This window comes from Geotrypetes seraphini, chromosome 1 (assembly GCF_902459505.1).
Source record: "Geotrypetes seraphini chromosome 1, aGeoSer1.1, whole genome shotgun sequence".
Taxonomy (NCBI): domain Eukaryota; kingdom Metazoa; phylum Chordata; class Amphibia; order Gymnophiona; family Dermophiidae; genus Geotrypetes; species Geotrypetes seraphini.
In genome coordinates, this window is record NC_047084.1 from 461,683,404 (window position 1) to 461,707,829 (window position 24,426).

Genomic DNA, 24,426 nt, shown 5'->3' on the forward strand with positions numbered 1-24,426 from the left:
GATCTTTTAGCGGCACCGGCACGTCCTCTGGGCTGTGTGCCGGTGCCAGACGGGGGGGGGGGGGGGGTGTAAGTTCAAGTTGTTGAGGGAGGTGCCGGTTCGTGGGGGGGGGAGCAGCGCCGCTGGCCTCGGGGGGGGGGGAATGTATCAAAGCGAGTTTCCATCATTTCCTATGTGGAAACTCACTTTGATATACGAGTATTTTGGTTTACGAGCATGCTTCTGGAACGAATTATGCTTGTAAACCAAGGTTCCACTGTATAATAAACTTAGGCTATACATACAAAGATCCCAAGACTTGTGGAGTGTTCTACTCAAAAGGTTTCACTTTCATTTTTACTGCTCACCGCTCCCTCCTCACACTTAGCTCCCTGTACAGATATATGAGGGCTGATTGAAAAATAATGAGACTGTTTTTTTAAATTCAAAATCATACGACTCCACAGGATCTGAACAATTTTCTTTTTCAAAGTAGCATACCTCACATTCAATACATTTTATTTATTTATTCAATTTTCTATACCATTCTCCCAAGGGAGCTCAGAACGGTTTACATTAATTTATTCAGGTACTCAAGCATTTTTCCCTGTCTGTCCTGGCGGGCTCACAATCTATCTAATGTACCTGGGGCAATGGGGGGATTAAGTGACTTGCCCAGGGTCACAAGGAGCAGCGTGGGTTTGAACCCACAACCCCAGGGTGCTGAGGCTGTAGCTTTAACCCAGGGGTGCCCAATAGGTCGATCGCGATCGACCAATAGATCCCGAAAGCAACGCGAGTCGATCATGTTGCTTCCCAACTCAGAAGTGCCAAGCCGACCAACTTACCCCACCAGAACTTCCTCTCCGTCTTCAGAAATGACATCGAGGAGAGGAAATCTGGTTGGCCCGACGCATCTGTGTGGGGAAGCAGGGAGAGCTTGGGGCAGCTGGAAGCTGTGCAGCACCTCCTCGGTGTGCTGGTGCTGCCGGTAGCTGAGCCAGCAGCAGGGCTCCACGTCAATCTAGTCGAGGACCCAGAAAGCGAGCTCCTCCTCGAAGAGGGGTCCGCACAGGTCGGCTGGGCAGTGCAGCTTGCCCATGCGGTAGTAGTTGAGCACAAAGCCGAAGAGTCCCAGGTGCCAGTCAAAGAAGAGCTCGGTGGGGCAGGTCGGGTGCCTGGAAGGGTGCTGCGGTAGGTCTCGTGACGGGTGCCCCCAACATCCAGCACCACTCTGTCCGCGCCATCGCCCCGGGCCAACTCCTTCTTCGGGCTGGGCTTGCGGAGGGCTTTGCCCGAGGACTTGTAGCCCTGGCTCAAGGACACACACACGGAGTTAAGCATCGGGGCAACAGGTGCGGCCTCCGATCGATGCACCTCTTGCTCTCTCCCTCCGGCTGTCAGTGATGCTCAGATCCCCGGTGGATGGCAGCGAAGACGCAGCCTCTGCTCTTCTCGTTGTTTTGCAACTTCAGTGCCATTTGCCTGGCTGTAGAGAGACCCTGCTGAAAGCCACAGTCAACACCCCCCCCTAAAAAGCAGCGAAGAGACTGAGATGGAAATGCATTGCCTCTTCCTCCCAGTCCAGCAGCTTTACTATGTTTTTGCCATTTCCACTCTCTTGGAACCAGCTCCTTTTCCCTGACATCCAATCCCTGCTCCCTATAGCCCAGCATCACCCCCTCCATGATCCAACAAATGCTTTGTCTTAGCTACCTCCAGCTGGCCTTGGACCTTTCTGCCTACAAAGTAACATGAAGCACAATTTTCCCAAGCTGGAAATGTGGTCGATATGACATGCACCCCACCCCATCCACTGCACCCCAGCCAAGCAGAGAAGGCAATGGACAAGACACAGTTTTGAAGCCCCGGCCTTCCTTGTGTCCTGTGTGGCTGCACTGCTGGCCCTGACAGGAAGTTATGACAGGCCCCTAGGGCTGGCCTGGAGGAATTCTGCCTCCATGGCAAAAAATAGCAAGTTCATAGGGCCACAGATCAGGGAAGGAGGGAGGTAAGTAGGGAGAGCTGCTGTTGGACTCACAATAGGAGGTGAAATGGACAGAGAGAGGGAGATACAGAGCAAGGAAGGGTGAGAGAAATGCTAAGCCCTGCATCCAACCTTAAAAAAAAAGAATAGAAAGGGGGCAGGGAGACAGAAAGAAAGGGGAGGGAGGCAGGGAGAGAGGAAGAAAAAGTTGAGGGAGGGAATGAGGTCTGGAGGAGAAGAAGCATACAGGAGGCCGAAAGAAGGGAAGAAATATTGGATGCACAGTCAGAAGAAAGTGCAATCGGAGACTCATGAAATCATCAGACAACAAAGGTAGGAAAAATGATTTTATTTTCAATTTAGTGATCAAAATGTGTCCGTTTTGAGAACTGATATCTGCTGTCTATATTTTGCACTAAGGCCCCCTTTTACTAAACCGCAATAGCGGATTTTAGCGCAGGGAGCCTATGAGCATCGAGAGCAGCGCAGGGCATTCAGCGCAGCTCCCTGCGCTAAAAAAATGCTATTGCAGTTTAGTAAAAAGGGAGGGGGTATATTTGTCTATTTTTGTATAGTTGTTCCTGAGATGACATTGCATAAAGTCATCTGCCTTAACCTCTTTGGAAAACCCCTGGAATATAAATGATAATTAATATTTTCTCTGCGTACAGTGTGCTTTGTGTTTTTTAAAATTTTATTGTTGGTAGACCATTTTGACTTGGTCATTTTAAAAGTAACTCGCAAGCCCAAAAAGTGTGGGCACCTCTGCTTTAACCACTGCACCACACACTCCCCTTATGCAGCATTTCAAAAACAATTCAAAGACATACAGTAGACTACTACTACTACTTATCACTTACATAGAGCTGAAAGGCGTATGCAGAACTGTACATTTTGCACTGTACATTTGATAGATGGTCCCTTCTCAGCGCTGTACATTTGTTAGATGGTCCCTTCTCAGAAGAGCTTACAATCCAACTTGGATAGACAGACATGACATATAGGGTTAAAGACGTGAGGAGTTAGGAGTTGAAAGCAACCTTGAAGAGGTGGGCTTTTAACTGGGCCTTGAACATTGCCAGAGACGGAGCCTTTCATAAAGATTCACGCAGCTTGTTCCAAACATACAGAGCAGCAAGGTAGAAGGAATGGAATCTGAAGTTGGCGGAGGAAAAGAAGGGCAAATACGGAAGGGCCTTAGCGGGGGGGAGGGACATAGGGGGAGACAAATGAAGAGACATAGTGAGAGGCATCCGAGTGAGTGCATTTATAGGTCAGTAGGAGAAGTTTAAATTGTATTCTGAAACGGATGGGAAGCCAATGAAGTGACTTGAGGGACAACGCGAGTCTAGCAGCTCTCATGAAATATGAGTCCTGTAGCCAAATTCTGGACAGATTAGAGGGAAACGAGATGGCTACGCGGAAAGCCTGAGAGTAGCAAGTTGCAGTACTCTAAGTGTGGGGTGATAAGGGTATGGATAAGGGTTTTGGTAGTTTGCTTAGAAAGGAAGGGTTGGAAATTGGTAATGGTATAGAGGAAGAAGTGGCAAGTTTTAGTGATATGTTGTATCTGGGCAGTGAAGGAGAGAGAGGAATCAAAAGATGATCCCAATATTGTGAGTAGACAAGACAGGTTGGATGAGAATGTTGTCCACAGAGACAGAGAGTGGGGGAAGCGGGGAGGTAGGTTTAGGCAGAAAGATGAGCAGTTCCGTTTTAGCCATATTCAGTTTTTAGAACAATGAGACATCTAGGCAGCAATGTCAGACAGGCAGGCTGAGACTCTGGTCTAGGTTTCAGTAAAGATATCTGTTGCGGAGAGGTAGATCTGGGAGTCGTCAGCACAGAGGTGATACTGGAAGCCATGGGAGGAGATCAGTGGTCCAAGTGAGCAAGCGTACATTGAGAAAAGGAGTGGTCCCAGGACAGAGCCTTGAAGAACACCAATCGATAGTGGAAAGGCTGTGGAGGAGGAACCACTGTTGCATACACTGAAGGTGCAATGGCAGAACTAGGAAGAAAACCAGGAGAGAGCAGAACCCTGGAATTTCAAGGACAGCGTATCAAGGAGCAGACAGATTGAGAAGGATGACGACAGAGTAGAGGACTTCGGATCTGACCAGGAACAGGTCATTGGAAACTTTAATAAAGGGATTTCCGAGGAGTGCAGCAGGTGAAAGCCTGATTGAAGCAGATCCAGAACAGAAGAGAAGTCGTCCAGGCAACAGCGATAAATAGCACGTTCAAGTAACTTGAATAAGAAGGAAAGGAGGGAGATGGGGCAATAAGACTGTTTTGTGACATCACTTTTAGCGCTGCAGCATTTTTCACTTCATCATCTGACTGGAGGAAATAAATCCATTAAACAATACAAACTAGCAATAACCCAAGCAAAAAAGTCTAACCTAGATTACCCAATCTAAAAATTCCTCCAAATGCCTCTTTAGAATCTACAACTCACGGATCTCCACAAAAGATATAGCAAGGTTCAGCATCACAACAACCAGATGCAAGCAACCTAGCACACTACTTGGACATCATTCACACAGGACCCAGAAGATAACAGATCTTTACTCTACCAAATACAACAAGAATGAAGAGATCCCTAGCTGACAGATGCTGGTCAAAATTCATCCCAGTCAACACACAGGAGATTTCAAACTAGCTGAAAAAAAATCTCTAAAAAGCATTGTTACTTAGACATATGTCCAGCTAGCCTGCTAACACCTGCACCTCTAACTTTCTGCTATGACTGACAAACCTAGTAAACAGATGCTTAGAAAATGGATTCTATCCCAAAACAACATCAGCAATGTAAAATTATGTCCTACCTGTTAATTTTCTTTCCTTTAGAAGCAGCAGATGAATCCAGAGACCAGTGGGATATAGCTCACATCGACCAGCAGGTGGAGATAGAGAACTGATTTCCAGTTGGCTTTATAGCCTGGTGATCCTCCTGTTGAATCAGTTATGCATATTGCCCCAGCATCCCAGTAAAGGAGCATGAGCCTCAAACCAAAGGAAAAAACTTCATTCCAGTGAAAAATCTTGTAATTAGAAACGTAAGAAACTAATAATAATTACCAACAATCTCCTAACCGAACTCAGAATTCCAAAGAACAAGCGATAGAGATCGAGAGAGAGAGAGAGAGAGAGAGAGAGAGAGACCATCGGGGTGGGGCTCTGGATTCATCTGCTGCTTCTAAAGGAAAGAAAATTAACAGGTAGGACATAATTTTACATTCCTTTGCAAAGCAGCAGATGAATCCAGAGACCAGTGGGATGTAGCAAAGCAAACTCAAACTGGGTGGGAAGCCAAAGTCGCCTCTGCAATCACCGAAGCGCCAAAACTTGCCTCCGCACAGGCTGCCACGTCCAGCCGATAATGCTTAGAAAAGGTGTTTCCCCGACGACCAAGTGGCCGCCCGGCAAATTTCCTCCAAAGACATACCCCCGGACTCTGCCCACGATGTTGCCAATGCCCGAGTGGAATGTGCACGAAGATGTTCCGGCACAATCTTCCCTGCCAAGAGATAAGCCGACGCAATAGCCTCTTTTACCCAACGAGCTATCGAAGCTTTTGACGCCGCCATACCCTTGTTTGCACCTGCAAATACCACGAAGAGATGATCCGAGCGGCGAAAGTCGTTAGTCACCCCTAAATAATGAAGAATCATACGGCGTACATCCAGTAACCGTAATAACGCGAAACGCGCCCCCCAATCCTCCTTCCGAAAGGCCGGGAGGAATAAACTCTGGTTCACATGAAACGAAGAAACCACTTTTGGAAGAAAGGACGGCACCGTCCGCACCGACACCCCAGCATCCGAAATGCGCAAAAAAAGGCTCCCTGCAAGACAGCGCCTGCAGCTCCGACACACGTCTTGCAGACGCCATAGCTACCAAAAATACAGTCTTTAATGTAATATCCTTTAGCGTCGCCGCCGACAGCGGCTCAAACGGCGCCGCCTGCATCCTAGTGAGTACCAGCTTCAAACTCCAAGCTGGACAGGTGCGCCATACAGGCGGACGGATATGGTGAACCCCCTTAAGGAATCGCACCACATCCGGGTGAGATGCTACTGACGAGCACGACACCCGGCCTCTATAACATGCAATGGCCGCCACCTGAACCTTAATCGAGTTATAGGCTAACCCTTTAGAAACGCCTTCCTGAAGAAAAGACAGAATAGCCGCCAGAGACGCCTGGAAGGGCGCAATCCTCTGCTTCCCGCACCAAGTCTCAAAAACTTTCCAAACTCTAGCATAAGAGGTAGAAGTAGACATCTTCTTCGCTTGAAGAAGAGTGGCAATAACCTGATCCGAATAGCCCTTTTTAGTCAACCGCGACCGTTCAATAGCCAGGCCGTAAGACCAAAGTGGGCCGGATTGTCCATGGAGATTGGACCCTGGGTCAGCAAGTCCGGAGTCACCTGGAATTTCAACCGATCGCCCGACGCGAGCTGCATCAGATCCGCGTACCAAGACCGACGCGGCCAATCTGGAGCCACCAGGATCACTCTGCCCTGAAAGAGAGCGATGCGTTGTAAGACTCGACCGATCATCGGCCAAGGGGGGAATACATACAGAAGGGAATTCGGAGGCCACGGGAGAGCTAAAGCGTCCACCCCCTCCGAGCCCTTCTCTTTCCGTCTGCTGAAGAACCGAGGCCGCTTTGTGTTGCGGGATGAGGCCATAAGATCCATGTCTGGCAGCCCCCACCGAAGGACCAGCAGCTCGAACGCCCTTGGAGACAACTCCCATTCGCCGGGATCGAGACGATTCCTGCTGAGGAAGTCCGCTTGAATGTTTTCGCGACCCGCAATGTGTGCTGCTGAAAGAAGCGGAACATGCCTTTCCGCCCACTGAAACAGCAGCATCGCCTCTTCGGCTAGTTGAGGACTCCGAGTTCCCCCTTGACGATTGATATATGACACCGCCGTGACACTGTCCGAAAAGATCCTGATCGGCTGGTCCCGAATCATGGCCTGAAACTCTCGTAGCGCAAGCCTTATCGCCCTCAGTTCCAACAGATTGATGGAACAGTGTGCCTCTCCCGAGGACCACACTCCCTGCACGGAAGCTTGCCGGCACTGAGCCCCCCATCCTCGGAGACTGGCATCTGTCGTAATCACGACCCAATCCGGCGTCGCTAGCGGCATGCCCCGGAACAGATGGACCTCGGTCAGCCACCAGTGCATGCCGCGAGCCACCCGCGGACTCCAACGGAGCCGGCGACAATAGTCCAGAGAAGCCGGGGACCACCGAGAAAGAAGCGACATCTGCAGGGGCCTCATATGGAACCGAGCCCAGGGAACCACTTCCAGAGTCGCCACCATCGAGCCTAGAACCTGAACATAATCCCAAACCCGAGGATTGGGCGACCCGAGAAGCCCTCGAATTTGAGACTGTAATTTCTCTCCCCGTTCCCGGGGAAGAAACACCATTCCTAGGCCAGTGTCGAATCTGACCCCCAGGTGCACCAAAGACTGAGAAGGGGACAGAGAACTCTTGGGAAAGTTGACGATCCACCCTAGCGACTGAAGGAGCGAGATTACCCGTTGAGTGACCTCCACACTCTCTTGCCTGGACGACGCGCGGATTAACCAGTCGTCTAAGTACGGGTGAACCCGAATCCCTTCTTTGCGTAAAAAGGCAGCCACCACCACCATCACCTTCGAAAAGGTGCGGGGAGCCGTTGCCAGGCCAAAGGGCATAGCCCGAAATTGATAATGCTGGCCGAGGATCGCAAACCTCAGAAACTTCTGATGCGGAGGCCAGATTGGAATATGGAGGTACGCCTCTTTGAGATCGAGGGACGTGAGAAACTCTCCCGGCCGTACGGCCGCAATCACCGAGCGAACCGTTTCCATCCTGAAATGGCGAACACTGAGAAATTGGTTGACTGCTTTTAGATCCAACACTGGCCTGAAGGAACCCCCCTTTTTTGGAACAACAAAATAAAGGGAATAAATACCGCGGCCTACCTCCTCCGGCGGTACCGGTACTACCGCCCCTAGATCCAGGAGAATTTGAAGAGTTAAGCGGACCGACTCTCCCTTGGCCGCTCCATTGCACGGGGATACCAAGAAAGAATCGGCGACGGGAGCGGCGAATTCTAACTTGTACCCTTCTTGAATGATATCTAACACCCAACGATCCGACGTGATCTTGGCCCACTCCGCCCAAAACGCCGACAGGCGTCCCCCTAGTGGAAAAGCAGAGGGGGCCAAGACCCCGTCATTGCGGAGCGCGACTTGCCGGGGTACGAGCTGGCTGACCGGAAGCGGGTTTCGTCGTACGAAAGGAACCTCTCTGTCGCCCCTTAGGTCTAGCCGAAGAAAAGGCACCATACGCGGAACCAAAGAACGGTTTCCCAGACCTATACCTCCTCACCTCCCTGAAACGAGGTCTAGATGACGAGGACTTCAAAGGGGGCCTAGGCCTATCTTCCGGTAACCGCTGGGTTTTGGTATCTCCAAAATCCTTTACCAATCTCTCTAAATCTTCCCCAAACAATAAACCCCCTTTAAAAGGGAGTTTCACAAGACGAAGCTTAGACGCCGCATCTGCCGCCCAATGTCGCAGCCATAAAGACCTGCGAGAGACCACTGACAGCGACATTTGTTTCGCCGAAGCGCGAATAATGTCATACAAGGAATCCGCTAAATAAGCCAAACCCGATTCCAAATCAACCAGTTCCGAAGGAACAGCACCCCCGGACTCCATCAAATTATCCGCCATCCCTTGAGACCACTGCAGACAGGCTCTTGCCGCATACGAGCTGCAGACTGCGGCCTGCAAAGTTACTGCAGCAACCTCAAAAGATAACTTCAGCGAAGATTCAACCTTCCTATCCTGGGCATCCTTTAATGTAACCCCCCCCTCTACAGGCAAGGTCGTCCGTTTGGTAACCGCGGCTACCAGAGCATCCACCTTAGGCAATTTAAATTTCTCAAGTTCGTACGGGTCAACCGGATACAAAAGCCGCATGGCCTTAGCCACCCGTAACCCGGCATCCGGCGTATCCCATTGAGCCGAAATCAGCTCCTGCATGGCTTCATGCACCGGAAAGGCCTTCGGTGGCCTACGGGTACCTGCCATAAGAGGGTTACCTAAAACTTTCGAATCCACCTGAGAAATATTTAAACTCAGTAAAGCTTTTGAAATTAAGGAGGAAAGTTCTTCCCGATGGAAAAGACGGAGCGCGGAAGGGTCATCCACTTCCCTACACTGGGGATCCTCCTCTTCCCACTCCTCTACCTCACCTTCCTCCAACAACTCTGGAAGGGAAAAAGGGGAAACAACCATAGGCTCGTCCGCGGACGCAAGCCTGCGTTTTTTAAATATCGGCGATTTCACAGGAGAACCATCCCCCTTCGCCGTCTCCCCCGCATCCACTTTCAAAGGAACAGGAGGGGGCACAGCAAGCACCGGCAAGCTCACCGAGACCGGAGGAGCAGGCTGACTGCACTGCAGCATGAAAGCCTTATGCATTAACATAACAAACTCCGGGGTGAACGAACCAAGTCCACCCGCTGAAGCTCCCCCCTGTTCGGCGCCGGAGAGCAGAGCCCCTGCGCCCTCCCGCACTTCCGACTCCCCCCCCTCCGCCGACCCCCCTTCGGCCGTGGCAATACCACGCCGTGAGGCTGAGCCGACCGCGAGGGGCGGGGACGCCGAGCGCGCTTCACGGACGCGAGAACCGGCTCCCTCGCCTGCCTGCAAAACATAATCCTCAGCTGATGCGTCTAAGCACCCCGCTGAGCACAAGCCCGCCGGTGTTCGACGCTTCCCACAGCGTGAACACCGCTGACGAGCCTCTTCCGCCATCACCACGCCCCCCTCCCAACCGGACCGGCACTCGAGGCGGCACCAACAAAAGAAATACAAATGAAGTTCAGTACTCACCACGCTCTCAGCCCGCCCCCCTCAGTCAGGAAAAAGCTGGTAATTAATCCAAAGCTACCTAACCAGGGCACAGCTCAGCACAGGCAGAAGCGTTTCTCATTTTTTTTTTTTTTTTTTTTTTAACTGGAATGAAGAAACAAACGCTGAGAGCAGGCAAAACCCTCAATCACTCGGAGGGGAGGGTGGAGCAGGGACCTGGGTGGGCCCAGGTGTAACTCCTAAAGCCGGCACCAATCAGCCAGGCACCCCTATCCAAGCTGAAGAGCCAAAGGCTCAACAGAGGAGACTAGAAGATCACCAATCCACCAGGCACCGTTAGATTCCAGGAGCTAAGAGAGAGCTCCACCACCGCTGGGAGATAGAGCAAAACTGATTCAACAGGAGGATCACCAGGCTATAAAGCCAACTGGAAATCAGTTCTCTATCTCCACCTGCTGGTCGATGTGAGCTATATCCCACTGGTCTCTGGATTCATCTGCTGCTTTGCAAAGGAACTTCAAATTGCACTGAAGGGTGGACTAGGCACTGGGAGTACTTCGAAGATGACCGTAGCAATATTCAGCAATGAGGTATGTAGCACTTTTTTTAGGATGACTTTGCGAACTTAATTGTCAGAACTCATATAAGACACTATTTTATTATATTGTTTTGAAGTGAACTTCTTTCTGTGCAGTCGTTTTTCTGCACTGTTAACACTTCAAAGAATTTCCGTTTTGGTGGGCCAGTTTATGTTTAGGGTACAAATACGAATAGATGAATGCAAATATACTGGGGCATAGCAAAGTATTTAATTTGATCTGGGGCCCATTGGCATCCTTTGTTAATTCAACATAATTTCTTGGTTTTCAAATATTTTCTTTATTTTTATACATGTTCAGGACGGGGGGGATATATTTTTTGGGTTCATTTCTTGATTAAATTGTTGGATGGGAGGGGATGGATATTTATTATCTTCTTTGTTATTGATGGAATTTAAGTGCTTATTTTGTAACAAATGTATGTATAATTTATAGCACTTTGTATTAGTTTTGAAAATTAATTAAGATCTATAAAAAAAAACATTTCAAAGAATTTCATTACTACACTTTCCAAGTTTAAATACAAAATTCAATCATACACTTCTGCAATACGCTCACAAACACATGACAAAACGTATGAAGTTCTTCCTCTCACTGTGATCCACTGAATAACAGTTCAACTGCAGGTTCAAAAATAATGTTATGAGCTTCACAAGAACCAGCACAAAACTGCCACATCTACTTCTTGGAAAGAAAGTGAGAGGCAGTCTCATTACTTTTCAATTAGCCCTCGTAGGGCCTGATTCTCCGACACCAATCTCGGCAGCCGCCGATCGCGTGCCAATTATACATCAATAACCTTTAGAGAACTGTCTTTTTTTTCTAAGAGATGCTTTAAATGTAGGCCAGCATTTTACAGGCCTACATTTAAGGCATCTGTCTTGTGCCTACGGAAACACATTGGGGCACACAAGACAACTTCCAGTGGAAACCATGCACACGCCGGCCTTGGCCATCAGTAGGCATGCCTAGATGCCTCCATATGGTCAAGTCAGACGCCTATATCGTAGGTATCCTATTTTTTTTAATGTGCGTCCCCACTGGCTGGCAAGACGGCAGAAGGACATCCATCATCTCCTACAATTGGGATGCCATTTGTAGAATCAGCCCCTTAGAACTTAAGAGGTAAGGGGTTGATTCTGTGTACATCAGTTTGCAAAGGAATATAGCCAAGGTCTTTTTCTCAACTCTGTATATTTTGTAATATTTTTGCTATGAAGAAGAATGTTATCTCTGCAGATTAAAATTCAGTTTTGAGAAATAGAAAACCAAGTACAGTATTGTGATAATATCTTCTAGATAGAAAAATTGCCCTTAATATTATTAATGGAATTCATTTACAAAAAGTGTAAACATTGCATGAATATCCAGCCTCATGCTACATAATTAAAAACTAATCCTTCTTTCATGATTAATAACTTTTGGACTACAATGTATCTTAAAGAGACATCTTTAGATGAAATGCTTTTTTGGGGGTTTTTTTTAGGAAAAATCTATTTTAAAAATCCAATTTAAATAATCAGATTTTTTTTTAATATTTATTTTTATCTACCCTGTGTACTGCTTTGTGATCTAAACAGTCTTGAGACCTTGATATGATGGTATATACATATATTACAGATAATAATGCACAAAATATTACTTGTCACATCGTGGCAACAGGTAATGGATTTGATATACTGCCTTTCTGTGGTACAACCAGTGTTTTACACTTATTATATGGCCAACACAAGGCAATTAGGCAAGCAATACTGCTTATGTCATGGCCAATATGGAACAGTAAACTAGATTTTGTACCACAATCACAAGTAGTCACAAGGAAACCATCTAAAAGAAAACAGCAAGAGCATCCCAACAGTGAGATAGCAATATAGGCCACCATATACTATGGGCTCCTTTTACGAAGGTGCGGTAGTGATTTAACGCGCGTAATAGCGCACGCTAAACTGCCGGCTGCGCTAGCCGCTACCGCCTCCTATTGAGCAGGCGGTAGTTTTTCAGCTAGCGCGGGGGGTAAGCGCATGAGTAAAAGTCGTGCGCGTTAAAGCCACTCCTGCAGCTTTGTAAAAGGAGCCCTATCTTTCCTTAAATATAGAGCAGGCTGATTTTAAAGATTGCAAAATTATCCATGCCAACTGCTGAGCAAATTGTAAATAGATTTGACAAATATTGTTTGAAATGCCAGAAGCCTAAGAAACAAGATGGGAGTTAGAATATATTGCACTAAATAAAAAGACAGAAATAAGAGGCATCTCTGAGATCTGATGTGGCCCCGTGAAGTATTTTGTGCAGCCCCGGTCGAGGGCGATGCTGTGTTTTACTGTGCTGCCCCCAGGTGTTTACAGTCTTGCCGGCTCCCTCCTCTGTCTTGTTGCAGCGTTTGCGTGGCCCCAGAAACATTTTTTTTCAGCCAATGTGGCCCAGGGAAGCCAAAAGGTTGGACACCCCTGCCCTATGGTATGGCCACTGTATCTCAAAAAAAAAAAAAAAAAAAAAGATATAGCAGAATTAGAAAGATACACAGAAGGGTGCTAGAAATGATAAAAGGTAACTTCCCTATGAGTAAAGGCTAAAGCAGCCAGGACTGTAGAGAATGAAGCGGGGACAAACTTTCACTGGAAGTTACATCAGAAGGAGGGACTCGGCTAGAAGAAGGTCCTGGAGCAGCCCTGTGTGCAATGTTGCCTCTTCACCGATGAAGCTTCTAAGTGGCTGGTAGGCCCGCCCCAGGAAGTGCAAAGGGGCAAACTCAGGGGATTCACAGCTTTTTTTTTTCTGCTGGTTTTGAGCCGCATGAGGGAGCGAGGGTGCAAAGGAGGGGGGCTGTTGGCCAGGAGTGGTGCGAAGGGAGGCGACTTGCTGCAGATCCTTTACTATGGGGACAAGGCCATTTGTTCCTGTACCCGCACAAATGGCTGATTTTTTTCCCTTGTTCCTGCAGGTTAACCATGGCTTACCGCGGGAAACAGTCCCCATGTTATGCTATACTTTTTAGCAGCAGAGAGGCAAAACCATTCAGTCCAGTGAAATGCTTTGCAGCACTGAAGGATTAAAGACTTGAAGCAGTCAGGAATTTGGCTGAAATGATGTATCAAGTTTATAATGTGATGAAAAGAATGCTTCACAACATGTACCTGTAATAAATCCACACTGATCTTTACGAACGAGCACCGATACAGTTGTATTAAGCCATTTTACAAATCCTTTTATAAAAACCTGTGCCGTATTTATTAGGAAGATTGGCCTAAAGAAACTACAAAGCAGCAGGTCCTTAACTACTACATAAAAGGATAATGTGGCAGCATAAATGCCTTGGGAATGAGTCCAAATTCCAAAATATTATTCAAAACTGAATAAAGCAGATGATACAAGTAAGATTTTATAGAATTCGAACAAAAATCCATCTAGGCCTGCCATTTTTCCTGTTATTTCAAAATTGTTAACAAAAAAAACAACAAAACTATATAATTGCTTCATTTGTCAGTTTTACCAGTGCTGTTCTTGCGAAGCTCATCAGACAGTTGATAGTTTTGGGTCCTCAACTCCAGCAGCTGTCCCTGTCAAAGAAAGACATAATGGTCACACTGGAAAGATATTACAATGAAATTCTATCCCTTCTAGCTAAGAAACCAACCTTACGTCTTCTCCTCCAAGTCCATCAAATCAATACAAAATAGATCATTTTTAGCCAAGTTTACTTCCCTAGGATCAATTTTTCTACAAGGAATTTTATAAAGGTTTTTATATATGTAAAGGTGAAATTTGGGCATACCTACTAATTTCCTTTCCTTTAGTCCTGGTAAACCAGTCAGTTGTGTTCTTCAACAGGTAGAAACCCTGTCAGTGACACCACCACTATAAGGATTGGTACAATCTGATTCTTGCCAGTATACTTTTGTCAAAGATGAAGGTCAACACCCTCAAACTCACAAGAAAACACAACATGCTCAGATGTTTAGATAATGCAGGATATAAATTTTAATAAGTAAATACGTGGAAAGGCATTTTCAATAGGAAGTCTAAGTCTGAGTCTGGACATTTTGGGAAACACATTCAGAAATCCAGTAGAGAAAATGTCCATTTATGAAAGTGCAAGATATCTATCTTTATTTTGAAAATGACCTATCTAGACATTTTGGCCCTTAGAGCGTCTATTTTTATTGGCCATTTTCAAATACAAAAATGTTCAAATGAAAAACGCACAAGTCAATGGGATGTCCAAGAAGCCAGCATTGTTTATGTCTATTAAAAAATGTTTAGACCACCCTTAACTTTAACATCAAAGCAGTGTACAAAATTAAAAGTATTGTATATACTCGAATTTAAACCGGGATTAAAATGGGGGTCCCAGTTTGTATTCGAGCCAATACAGCCCCCTTCTGAAATTATTGCAGGCTGTCGCCGCCGCAAGGCTCCACACCCTGCCGCCCTCCGTGTCCTAACCTCATATCTCTACTGCCAATCCCCGGTGGAGGTGCAGTGGGCAGGAGTGAACTTTCCAAGTGCATGCCATGCTGTTAATAATAATAATAACTTTATTTTTGTATACCGCATTACCATGGAAGTTCTTTGCGGTTAACAGATGAAGAGACTGTACATTACAGCGAAGGTAAACTTTTTCTTTTTTTTTTTGGCATAGCTACATTTACTTTTTCGGCGAACGCTACATTTACAGTGCAGTTATTTTTCAGGTCGGTTACTATTGCAGAGAAGTTACATTTGTTGTAAGTTGCATATATATAGCAGAGTTCATACAGTAGTGTTACATACGGCGGTGCTATATACTGCGGAGTTCAATAAAGCAGAGCAGAGGCATTTAGTAAGGGAGGTAACGAAGAAAGGGTGATAAGTTGGATAGGGTGATCCATTTTGTTAAGCCATTTGGTGGCTGACAGGAAAGGAGGAGTCGAGAGTCTGAGGTAAGTCAAGGTCCGAGGAGGAGGCAAGGAAGGGGGAGGGAGAAGTTAGAGGAATTTATCAAAAAGGTAGGTTTTGATTGATTTCCTGAACATTTGGTAGGGGGGGAATTGGAGATGAGTGCTGTGAGGCATTTGTTCCATTTGCCCGCTTGGAATGCAAGGGATCTGTCGAGAAATTTCTTGTAGAGGCAGCCTTTCAAGGAAGGAAAGGAGAACAGGTAGGTGTTTCGTGTACGAGAGGGGCCAGCAATTTCAAGGTGCTCAGATAGGTAGATTGGAGAAGAGACTGCTAGGGTTTTGAAGCAGAGGCAAGCGAATTTGAAGATGATCCTTGCCTCCACCGGCAGCCAGTGGAGTTTAGTGTAATAGGGGCTAACGTGGTCATATTTTTTGAGGCCGAAGATGAGGCGGACAGCAGCATTTTGAACTATTCTTAAACGTTTGATAGTGTTTTTATAGGATCCCAGGTATATGATGTTGCAATAGTCCAGTATACTTAAGATTAGTGACTGAACCAGAAGACGGAAGGAGAGGTGGTCGAAGTGGCGTTTAATGGTGCGAAGTTTCCAGAGGGAGTAGAAACATTTTTTGACCTGGGCACTGGTATGATCTTCGAAGGTCAAGCATCTGTCTAGGAGGACTCCAAGGATTTTTATGGTGGGGTTGATAGGGTAGTCTAGGCCGTTCAATTTCAGGGAGGTGTTTGTAAGTTTATGGTTAGGACTTGCCAGGAAAATTTTGGTTTTTTCGGTGTTCAGTTTTAATTTGAATTGTGAGGTCCATAGCTTAGTGAGGACGGAGGAGGCGAGTTGTTCCGTCTGTTGTGTGAATGAAGTAAAGGGAATGATAATGGTGATGTCATCTGCGTATATGAATGATTTTAGGTTTAAGTCAGCAAGTGTCCATGCCAGGGGGGCCAAGTAAATGTTAAAAAGCGAGGGGTTTAGAGGGGAGCCTTGTGGGACTCCGCAGGGGTTGCGCCAGTGATGGTAGAAGGTTCCATTCGGCCACGCTGAAAAGCACGAGCAGGCGCGCTATTTGGCGCTGCTGCTCAGTGCTGAGCGGCTTCCTTAACGGCCCCGTGAATTCTTGCAAAAATTTGCGGGAGCCATTAAGGAAGCCACCCAGCACTGAGCAGCAGCGCCAAATCGCACACCTGCTCGTGCTTCTCAGCGCGGCGAAAGACAATCACAGAAGACTGTTAACAGCGGGGCAGGCACTTGGAAAGTTTGCTCCTGCCCGCTGCACCTCCACCAGGGATCGGCGGTAGAGGTATGAGAGTAGGGCAGGGAGGGGAGCTGGGTGCAGATGCTGACAGGGGAGGGGGGGAAGGAAGGGTGCTGGGTGCAGAGTCTGACAGGAAGGGAGCTGGGTGCAGTGCCTGACAGGGGAGGGAGGGAAGGTGCTGGGTGCAATGCCTGGCAGAAAGGGAGCTGGGCGCCGAGCCTGACAGGGCAGGATACTTGAATAATAAGCCACCCGACTTATATTCGAGACAACTATTTCTCCTCCTTTTTGGGGGAAAAAGGGAGGTCTCGACTTATAGTCCACCAGAAAAAGGAGGATGGGGAAGTTAAACCTGCACACAGAGCAGCAAATACAACTCTAATGATAAAAGGAAGGAGGGGGTAACCTGCAAGAAGCAGCAGGCACAATTCTGGACAGAATGGATGCTACATGCTGGTCCCGGCCATCGTTTATTATGTTACTATTAAAAACTTACATGTCAGTTATTCATAGCAGTTTATAAAATATGAAGATTCCTAAGTATATGGGGTAAATGCCTAACACATTCAAAACAGAACTTGACCATACAAATGGCTGCTCAAAAACATACAATCGATTCTAGCCTTTACTCTCCTGACTCTTACAGAAAAAGCAGTTTTAAAGTTGCTTCTGAAATGAAGACAGGTTCTTCTCTGAGCGTGTTATCTAGTCGCCTTGGAGTAACTGCAATTGTCTAATCGATTGTTTAATTGATTTGTAACCTAAGAATTTTATAATTTTTCACTTCTTCCATTCATAAACTTGTATTCGATGACTTTGTATGGTGACCACTTCGCTGATCGTCCAGCACTTCTTGTTGTAAACCGCCTCAAACTATCATGGCTTCAGCAGTATATAAGAATAAAATTATTATTATTTTTTTTTTTTTTTTTTAGGGACATACTGCTGCAAGCAGGCTCACAAAAATTATGTTAAATTAAAAGTTTAAAGCTTTAAATGTCTAAAGCCATCATTTAAACCTTATTCCAAAGCTCAATCTGCAAGATTCAAGAAAGCACACAATGTCAAGCACAGGTTGAAAGACCCCATTTTGACCCACAATTATGAAAGAATAAGGCAGAGCATATTCATAAGGCATCAAATGAAGTTCTGCTAAAGAGAGACATGCACTGTTCCTCCTGGCACCTAGGCTACAGCATCTTGAAACAAAAAAAGAAGACAAGCTGAGTAAAGCAGATGGCAATAATCTTGAATACCGAATACCATCAGCTGCAAAACTGTGCAAACCGCCTATTGATCTACATAAATTGAGGTTTTTTCACCATGTGTAATTTGCCAGAAGCAGTTTTACAGTTGCTACCCTACTCCCTCCTGGTGTTTAACATAGTCCATTTCCAAATAGCCCAATTGTCAATCTTTGAATGTTAGCCTATCTCCAATCCTTACTACCAACAGAAGGACATACATTAGAAACATGACGGCAGATAAAGCCAAATGGCCCTCTAGTCTGCCTATCCACAGTAACCATTATCTCTTTCTCTCTCTGAGAGATCCTACGTGACTATCTCAGGCCCTCTTGAATTCAGACACAGTCTGTTTCCACCACCTCTTCTGGGTGATTATTCCATGCATCCACCACCCTATCTGTAAAAAAATATTTCCTCAGATTACTCCAGAGCCTATCACCTCTTAACTTCATCCTATGCCCTCTCATTACAGTTTACTTTCAAATGAAGGAGACTCGACTCATACATTATGTAGGTATGTAAACATCTTTATCATATCTTCCCCTCCTGCCTTTCTTCCAAAGTATACAGATTGAGATCTTTAAGTTTGTCCCCATACGCCTTATCATGAAGGCCACACACCATTTTAGTAGCCTTCCTCTGGACAGACTCCATCCTTTTTATATCTTTTTGAAGGTGCGGCATCCAGAATTGTACACAATATTCTAAATAAGGTCTCACCAGTCTTATACAGGAGCATAATACCTACTTTTTCCTACTGGCCATACCTCTCCCTATGCAACCTAGCATCCTTCTAGCTTTCGCCGACACCTTTTCAACCTGTTTGGCCACCTTAAAATCATCACAGTCCTGCTCTTCCATCATGCATATAAGTTCTTCACATGAGAGGCAAGCCTAAGAGGAGAAGATCCAAGTAGCCCAACCAGTAAGAGGAAATCTGAGCGTCTTTTGGTGTAATTTGCCTTCCCCCTGCAGCTAGGATTACCTGTGTTGTGAAACCTGTGCACATATTTTCAGCCACTGGGGGAAACTCTTTTGAAACATCTCTATCTCATATTGCCTCTACTTTTAAAGGCACCAAAGAAAAGTTAAAAAAAGATACAATTATACTACTATTTTAATTTGCAAAATAATATTGCATATAAATATTTCTTTATTTATACACCAGACATCCTTCTTTGGGTTCACTCTTGGTACTCGTATCTCTGCAGTTGGCTGGTGGGAAGTTGCTAGTATGGAAGCATGTGTGCAGGCGGGGCATGAGTACAGCTTGACACAGCCCTCCAAGTGTCCACAAGGTTAACCCAAGAATCTTATTGGTCAGGTCTAGGGAATAACTGGACATATATGAAGTTCAGAGATTTTGGGGTCCTTTTTCCAGAAAGTCATTATGGGTCCTTCCATTGGAGAACAGATCACCCAGAAAATCATACTGAGTAATACACCATGTGCTGGACAGAAAGAAGCCCAATAGTTTCCTGGTCTGGCTGCCCAAACTGCTTGTAATGGGATTTTTTGTGATGACATCTTTGTACTAAAAATGTCTACTAAAATTGATATGGAACCAAGAACACAGTAGGACATCTCTTAATAGCCAAAGGGAAAAAAAATCTACTCCAAACACCTTGAAACGACTTGGGTTTTAGTACGCCTGTTGAGTACTTTTACTGTGTTGAAGCTAAGTTAGCTCCATTATTAATTCTTTTGCTACAATTAAAAATAAGCATAACTATCCTACACTGAAGTACCGATACTAGCCCTATAATTGTAAAGCAAGTTAGGCACGGTATAATAAAACAGCCTTGATTGAAACTAATAACTGTTGGACCTAGTTTGCATGAAAGTGCATTCTATGTTGAATCAGTGAATGTACGAGGTCTGTTCAAAAAGTATCAGACCTTTTATGTTTAAATGTGTTTATTCAATTTCAATGTGCAAAAAACAACAACCGTAGTAAAACAATGCAGAATACAGACATAATTGCACAGAATCCAAAGCACCCCTCCCAACCCCCACCCCCCCAACAAAAAACCTAAACAGATAATCCCTGAATAGAAGAAGGCAAAAAAAAAAAAAAGGGAATTAGGAGTTCAAGAGTCTACTCCGGGCCATCAAGGGAAGGGTCATCCAAAATCGCTCCCAAATCATAGTAAATTAGATCAACAAAATATCTACGTTCCAAGGAGGCATGTATGATCATCAATGATTTCCATTGACTATAAGTCGGGGCATCGCTTGCCAGCCACTGTGTAAGTATAGCCTTTTTGCCAAATAGTATAGCTTGAGCCAAAAAAGCTGAAAGGCCTTTAGGTTTTGGAGAGACAACATTGTAGAATCCAAAAAGCGCTCTAGGTGTCGGAGACCACCGCCGACCCCCAAAGAACGGAAATATAAGAACCCAAACGAAGCCAAAACTGAAAAACACCAGGGCAAGTCCAAAACATATGGCCCAAGGATGCATTGGCTTGAGAACATTTAGGGCAGTGATGACTGAGAAATGCCCATCCTGTAAGCTCGTATGGGTGAGATGTAAAGGCGAAGTATAAACTTCAATTGCTGTTCCCAGTGTTGAATATTTGTAGATATCTTTCTTAAAGTTTTGACAACCTGCTGTATCTGATGAGAAGTAATAATACAGTGTAAGTCCTCAGCCCAGGTTTCTGTTAAAATATCAAAGTTATGGCCAGGTTGACTGTCACGAATGCTTACATGATGGAAACGAAGAGGAATTAATTGCTGTGCAGAAAAACTGAACATTTCAGAAAGAGTCTCGTGACAAGTGTTCGTCAAATGAGTAGCAGGCATTGACCGTATATAATGACGTATTTGAAAGTAAGCAAAAAGGTCAACTTCAGAAAGTCCAAATGTATGTTGTAATGAAGTAAAAGAAGCAAATCGCCCCTCATCTGTAGACAACTGAAAAATATAACATAACCCCAAAGAGGCCCATCGCTGAAAAGACACAGATTGAATACCTTGTAGAAAATCTCCATTCCCCCAAAGAGGGAGGAAGGGAGAAATCTTTAGGGACAGGTGCAAACATTTGCAAATCCAACGCCAGGTCCTTCTCGCAGGAACAAATATAGGATATTGTGCCACTACCAGACGGAGGGCCGGGGCCGTCACATGTAACAAATAACTGATATGGTAAGGAACCAACAATGACAATTCCAAGAGAGTGGCAGAAAAATAAGATGTACCCCTAAACCAATCATTAATATGTCGCATTTGACAAGCCATTGCATACCACTGAATATTCAAAAGACCATAGCCCCCCGTTCTCTGGGGAGGCACAGCCTAGAAAAAGTCAGACGCGGTCTTTTTTCACCCCAGACAAACCGCTGTATCCCTCTGATAAGTTGAACCCGAGTAGCATGGGACAATAAAAGGGGGAGTACCTGGAATCGATAAGAGCCATTTTGGAAACAACACCATATTATATAAAGCCACTCGGCCTGCCACTGACAAAGGAAAAGCCCGCCAAGTTTGAAGCATATTCAAAGTATCCCCCAATAATGAGGTCACATTGCAATCATATAAAGTGGATAGATCACGTGGTAACCATACTCCAAGATATTTAATGGAGGACTGGGCCCAAGCAAATGGAAAGTCATCCACCCAAGTATCTTGTATAGTTGAGGGAAAAGCCAAAACTATAGATTTTTGATAGTTTAGAGCAGGGGTGTCCAATGTCAGTCCTCGAGGGCCGCAATCCAGTCAGGTTTTCAGGATTTCCCCAATGAATATGCATGAGATCTATTAGCATACAATGAAAGCAGTGCATGCAAATAGACCTCATGTATATTCATTGGGGAAATCCTGAAAATCCGACTGGATTGCGGCCCTCGAGGACCGACATTGGACACCCCTGGTTTAGAGTAAAGCCGGAATAAAAATAAAATTCCTCTAAAGAATGTTGTAAATGACTAATGGAATTCTGTGGCTGAGTCAATGTAAAAATTAAGTCATCCGCAAAAGCCAATACTTTGACCGTCTGGGTCAAAAAAGGAACACCCACTATATCTGGGTCTTTGGATATAGTTTGTAGAAACGGTTCCAAATACAATAAAAAAAGGAGTGGAGACAAGGGACAACCCTGCCTGGTGCCCCTACCAATGGAAAAAGCTTCAGTTGTGATATCATTAACTAACAATCGAGCCATCGGTCCTTCATACAAAGTTTGAGCCGCCCTAGCATACCAACCCTTAATACCTAAGTAATCCAATACCTCAAACAAATAAACCCAGTCCACCTGATCAAAAGCTCGGGCGGCGTCCAAACTAACCAACAACATGGGTATATTCTGCGATTGAGAATAGGCCATAGTCAGAATCACCCGGAGGACATTATGCACTGCCTGTCTTCCTTTCACAAAACCCACCTGTTCTGGACCTATGATTCTGGGAAGCAGGAGAGCTAGTCTATCCGCCAAGATTTTCGCCAAAATTTTAATATCAACATTAAGAAGGGAGATAGGGTGATAAGCCTCAGGAGAAGTAGAGTCCTTACCCGGCTTTAGAATAAGTGTTATGAGTACTTCATTGGCACCCGCTGAAAAACTGCCCCGCGCTATAACCTGAGCATAGTAGTCCCGTAAAGGATGACCAATCTGCGAGGATAACAATTTGTAAAATTCGGCAGTGAAGCCATCTGGACCGGGGGCAGAACAATTCCTCTGAAGCTGTATCGCCCTCTGCAACTCCCTAAGGGCAAGGGGGGCATTAAGAAGTTCCACATCCGACCCAGTTAACTGAGGAAGACCGGAATCCTCCAAATAATCCCTCAGTAGGGGACCCCCCATCTCGATCTCTTCTGACATAAAAATCCCGAAAATAATCTAAGAATAGGTTTGCAATCTTGTCCGTTTTATGTCGTAAGGTCCCCCCAGCGTCCTGAAGACCAAAAATAAACCACGATCCTCTCAAAGTATCAGACCTTTATTCATAAAAAATACTTGTATTCAGATACAACAATCTTATACTAATCTCCTTCAAAGTAGTCCCCTTAGGCTGCCACACACTTCTTCCAACAGTTCTACTACTGTTAGAAGCAGCACTGGAATACCTCTTGCTCGCAACTGATCCGTCGCATTTTGCATGTTTTCTCGTACATACATGCCTTAACCAACTTTCAACTGTGTGGAAGTTGGTCAAGGCATAATGCCTGTTATAAGGCAGACAAGAAATCTGGCTCAACATTTAAGAAACAAGGCTTTTCACAGGAATGGACCTGTCATGCCTTGGAATGGTTAATTTTAATTTCTGCTGCTGAGACCACTACTCAAACATTACAGTACATGCATTTTAGCTCATGAGACACAACTTAGCTGTTGGCAACAGGATAGTACCAAGCTTTAGTTGTGTCACTTCACCACCAATGAGAAGAAGCACTGGGCAGCTTGAAATTTTTTTGCAACACCACCCTTCATTCCCTATTTTTACGCTACACAGCCACAGAGCTCACACAGCTCTTGGTAGGCCACAGAATAGCAGTGTCGGTTTCTCCCTTAATTCTGAGAACAAGGATCCAGCCACTTATCTCACAAGCAAACGAGACAACTTCCTACTTCTCTCCCCCTTAAGTCAGTGCATAGCCCACATAATTCCCAGACAATCTTATTTGCATGTGTATTCAGTTCTCCCTGAAGAGTGGGGTGGGATGTAGGGTTTCAGCATTTAGAGAAACGGAGAAATTAGAGAACTGGGCTGACAACAAGCTAAACCCAATTCAAATCCCACTGCTGCTCCTTATGAGCTTAGGAAGTCACTTAACCCTCAAGTGGAAACTGGTATATCAGAATGGACCTCGAGTTACTACTGAAAACGCAAGGGCTACATGCAAATAAATAAAAACACAGGACGACGGACTACGCTTCTCACAATCCACACTACACACGTGATGACACACCCTAACACCTTGCAAAGCGCGCCAATCCTTACTGCCCACCGTAGTCACGTGCTGATGCCCACCCCTTCCCTCCCCCCGACCTTCCCGACGTCTTCCTATTTACCAGGAGGCTCAGAAGAGCTCCCAGTTTCTCAGCGCCCCTCCAGTCGCGTGCTCTACTCCGCCTCCTAGCGCCTGTCACGTGCCTTAACCTTGATTATCGCCCTCGCGCCTCCCCAGCGTAATTTCTCGGCTTTGTTTTCACTGTACCTGCAGCCGCTGGAACTCCTCTTCAGATAGAGCCTGAGCCATCTTTGTTTTCTTACCCCTCCCCTTTCCCCCCGCTGCTGGAGCGTACCAACCGCCTCCACTAGGCAAGGGGGGGGGGGTGGACAAAGGACGCCGACGGCAGTTTTCTCGAAACGCTCCACGGAGAAAGGTCGAGCGAATAAGGAGCAAAAAGCAGAATGACTCTCCCCCCCCCCCCCCCCGACACTTCCCCTTTCTCCTTTTCTAACACCAGGCTTTCCTCCTTTTTTTGGCCCGAATGGATTCGTCCACCTTCATCAAACTTTTGGGTGTTGCTATGACCTCATTTTCTCCGCCCTTTTGAAAGTGGGCAATGAGGCGGAAGTGAGGCTGGAAGGGCTGAGGGAATAGAGGGGAAGACTGGTGTTAGGATAAGCGCCACT

The 24,426-nt window shown here is 45.8% G+C and overlaps 1 protein-coding gene across 5 annotated transcripts in view; it reads right to left on the reverse strand.

The window, feature by feature from the left end:
• Nucleotides 1-24,169, reverse strand: part of GRIPAP1 (GRIP1 associated protein 1) — a 207,344-nt gene extending 183,175 nt beyond the window's left edge. The window contains exons 1-2 of one of the 5 annotated variants that reach the window (XM_033922931.1): nucleotides 24,005-24,169; nucleotides 13,946-14,012 (exon numbers count right to left, since the gene is read on the reverse strand). In XM_033922931.1, coding sequence (XP_033778822.1) covers nucleotides 13,946-14,012; nucleotides 24,005-24,046 — 109 coding nt within the window. In that variant the 5' untranslated portion in view covers nucleotides 24,047-24,169. The other 4 variants (XM_033922950.1, XM_033922940.1, XM_033922968.1 and 1 more) reach the window with 4 other exon arrangements.
• Nucleotides 24,170-24,426: the final 257 nt, after the last annotated feature.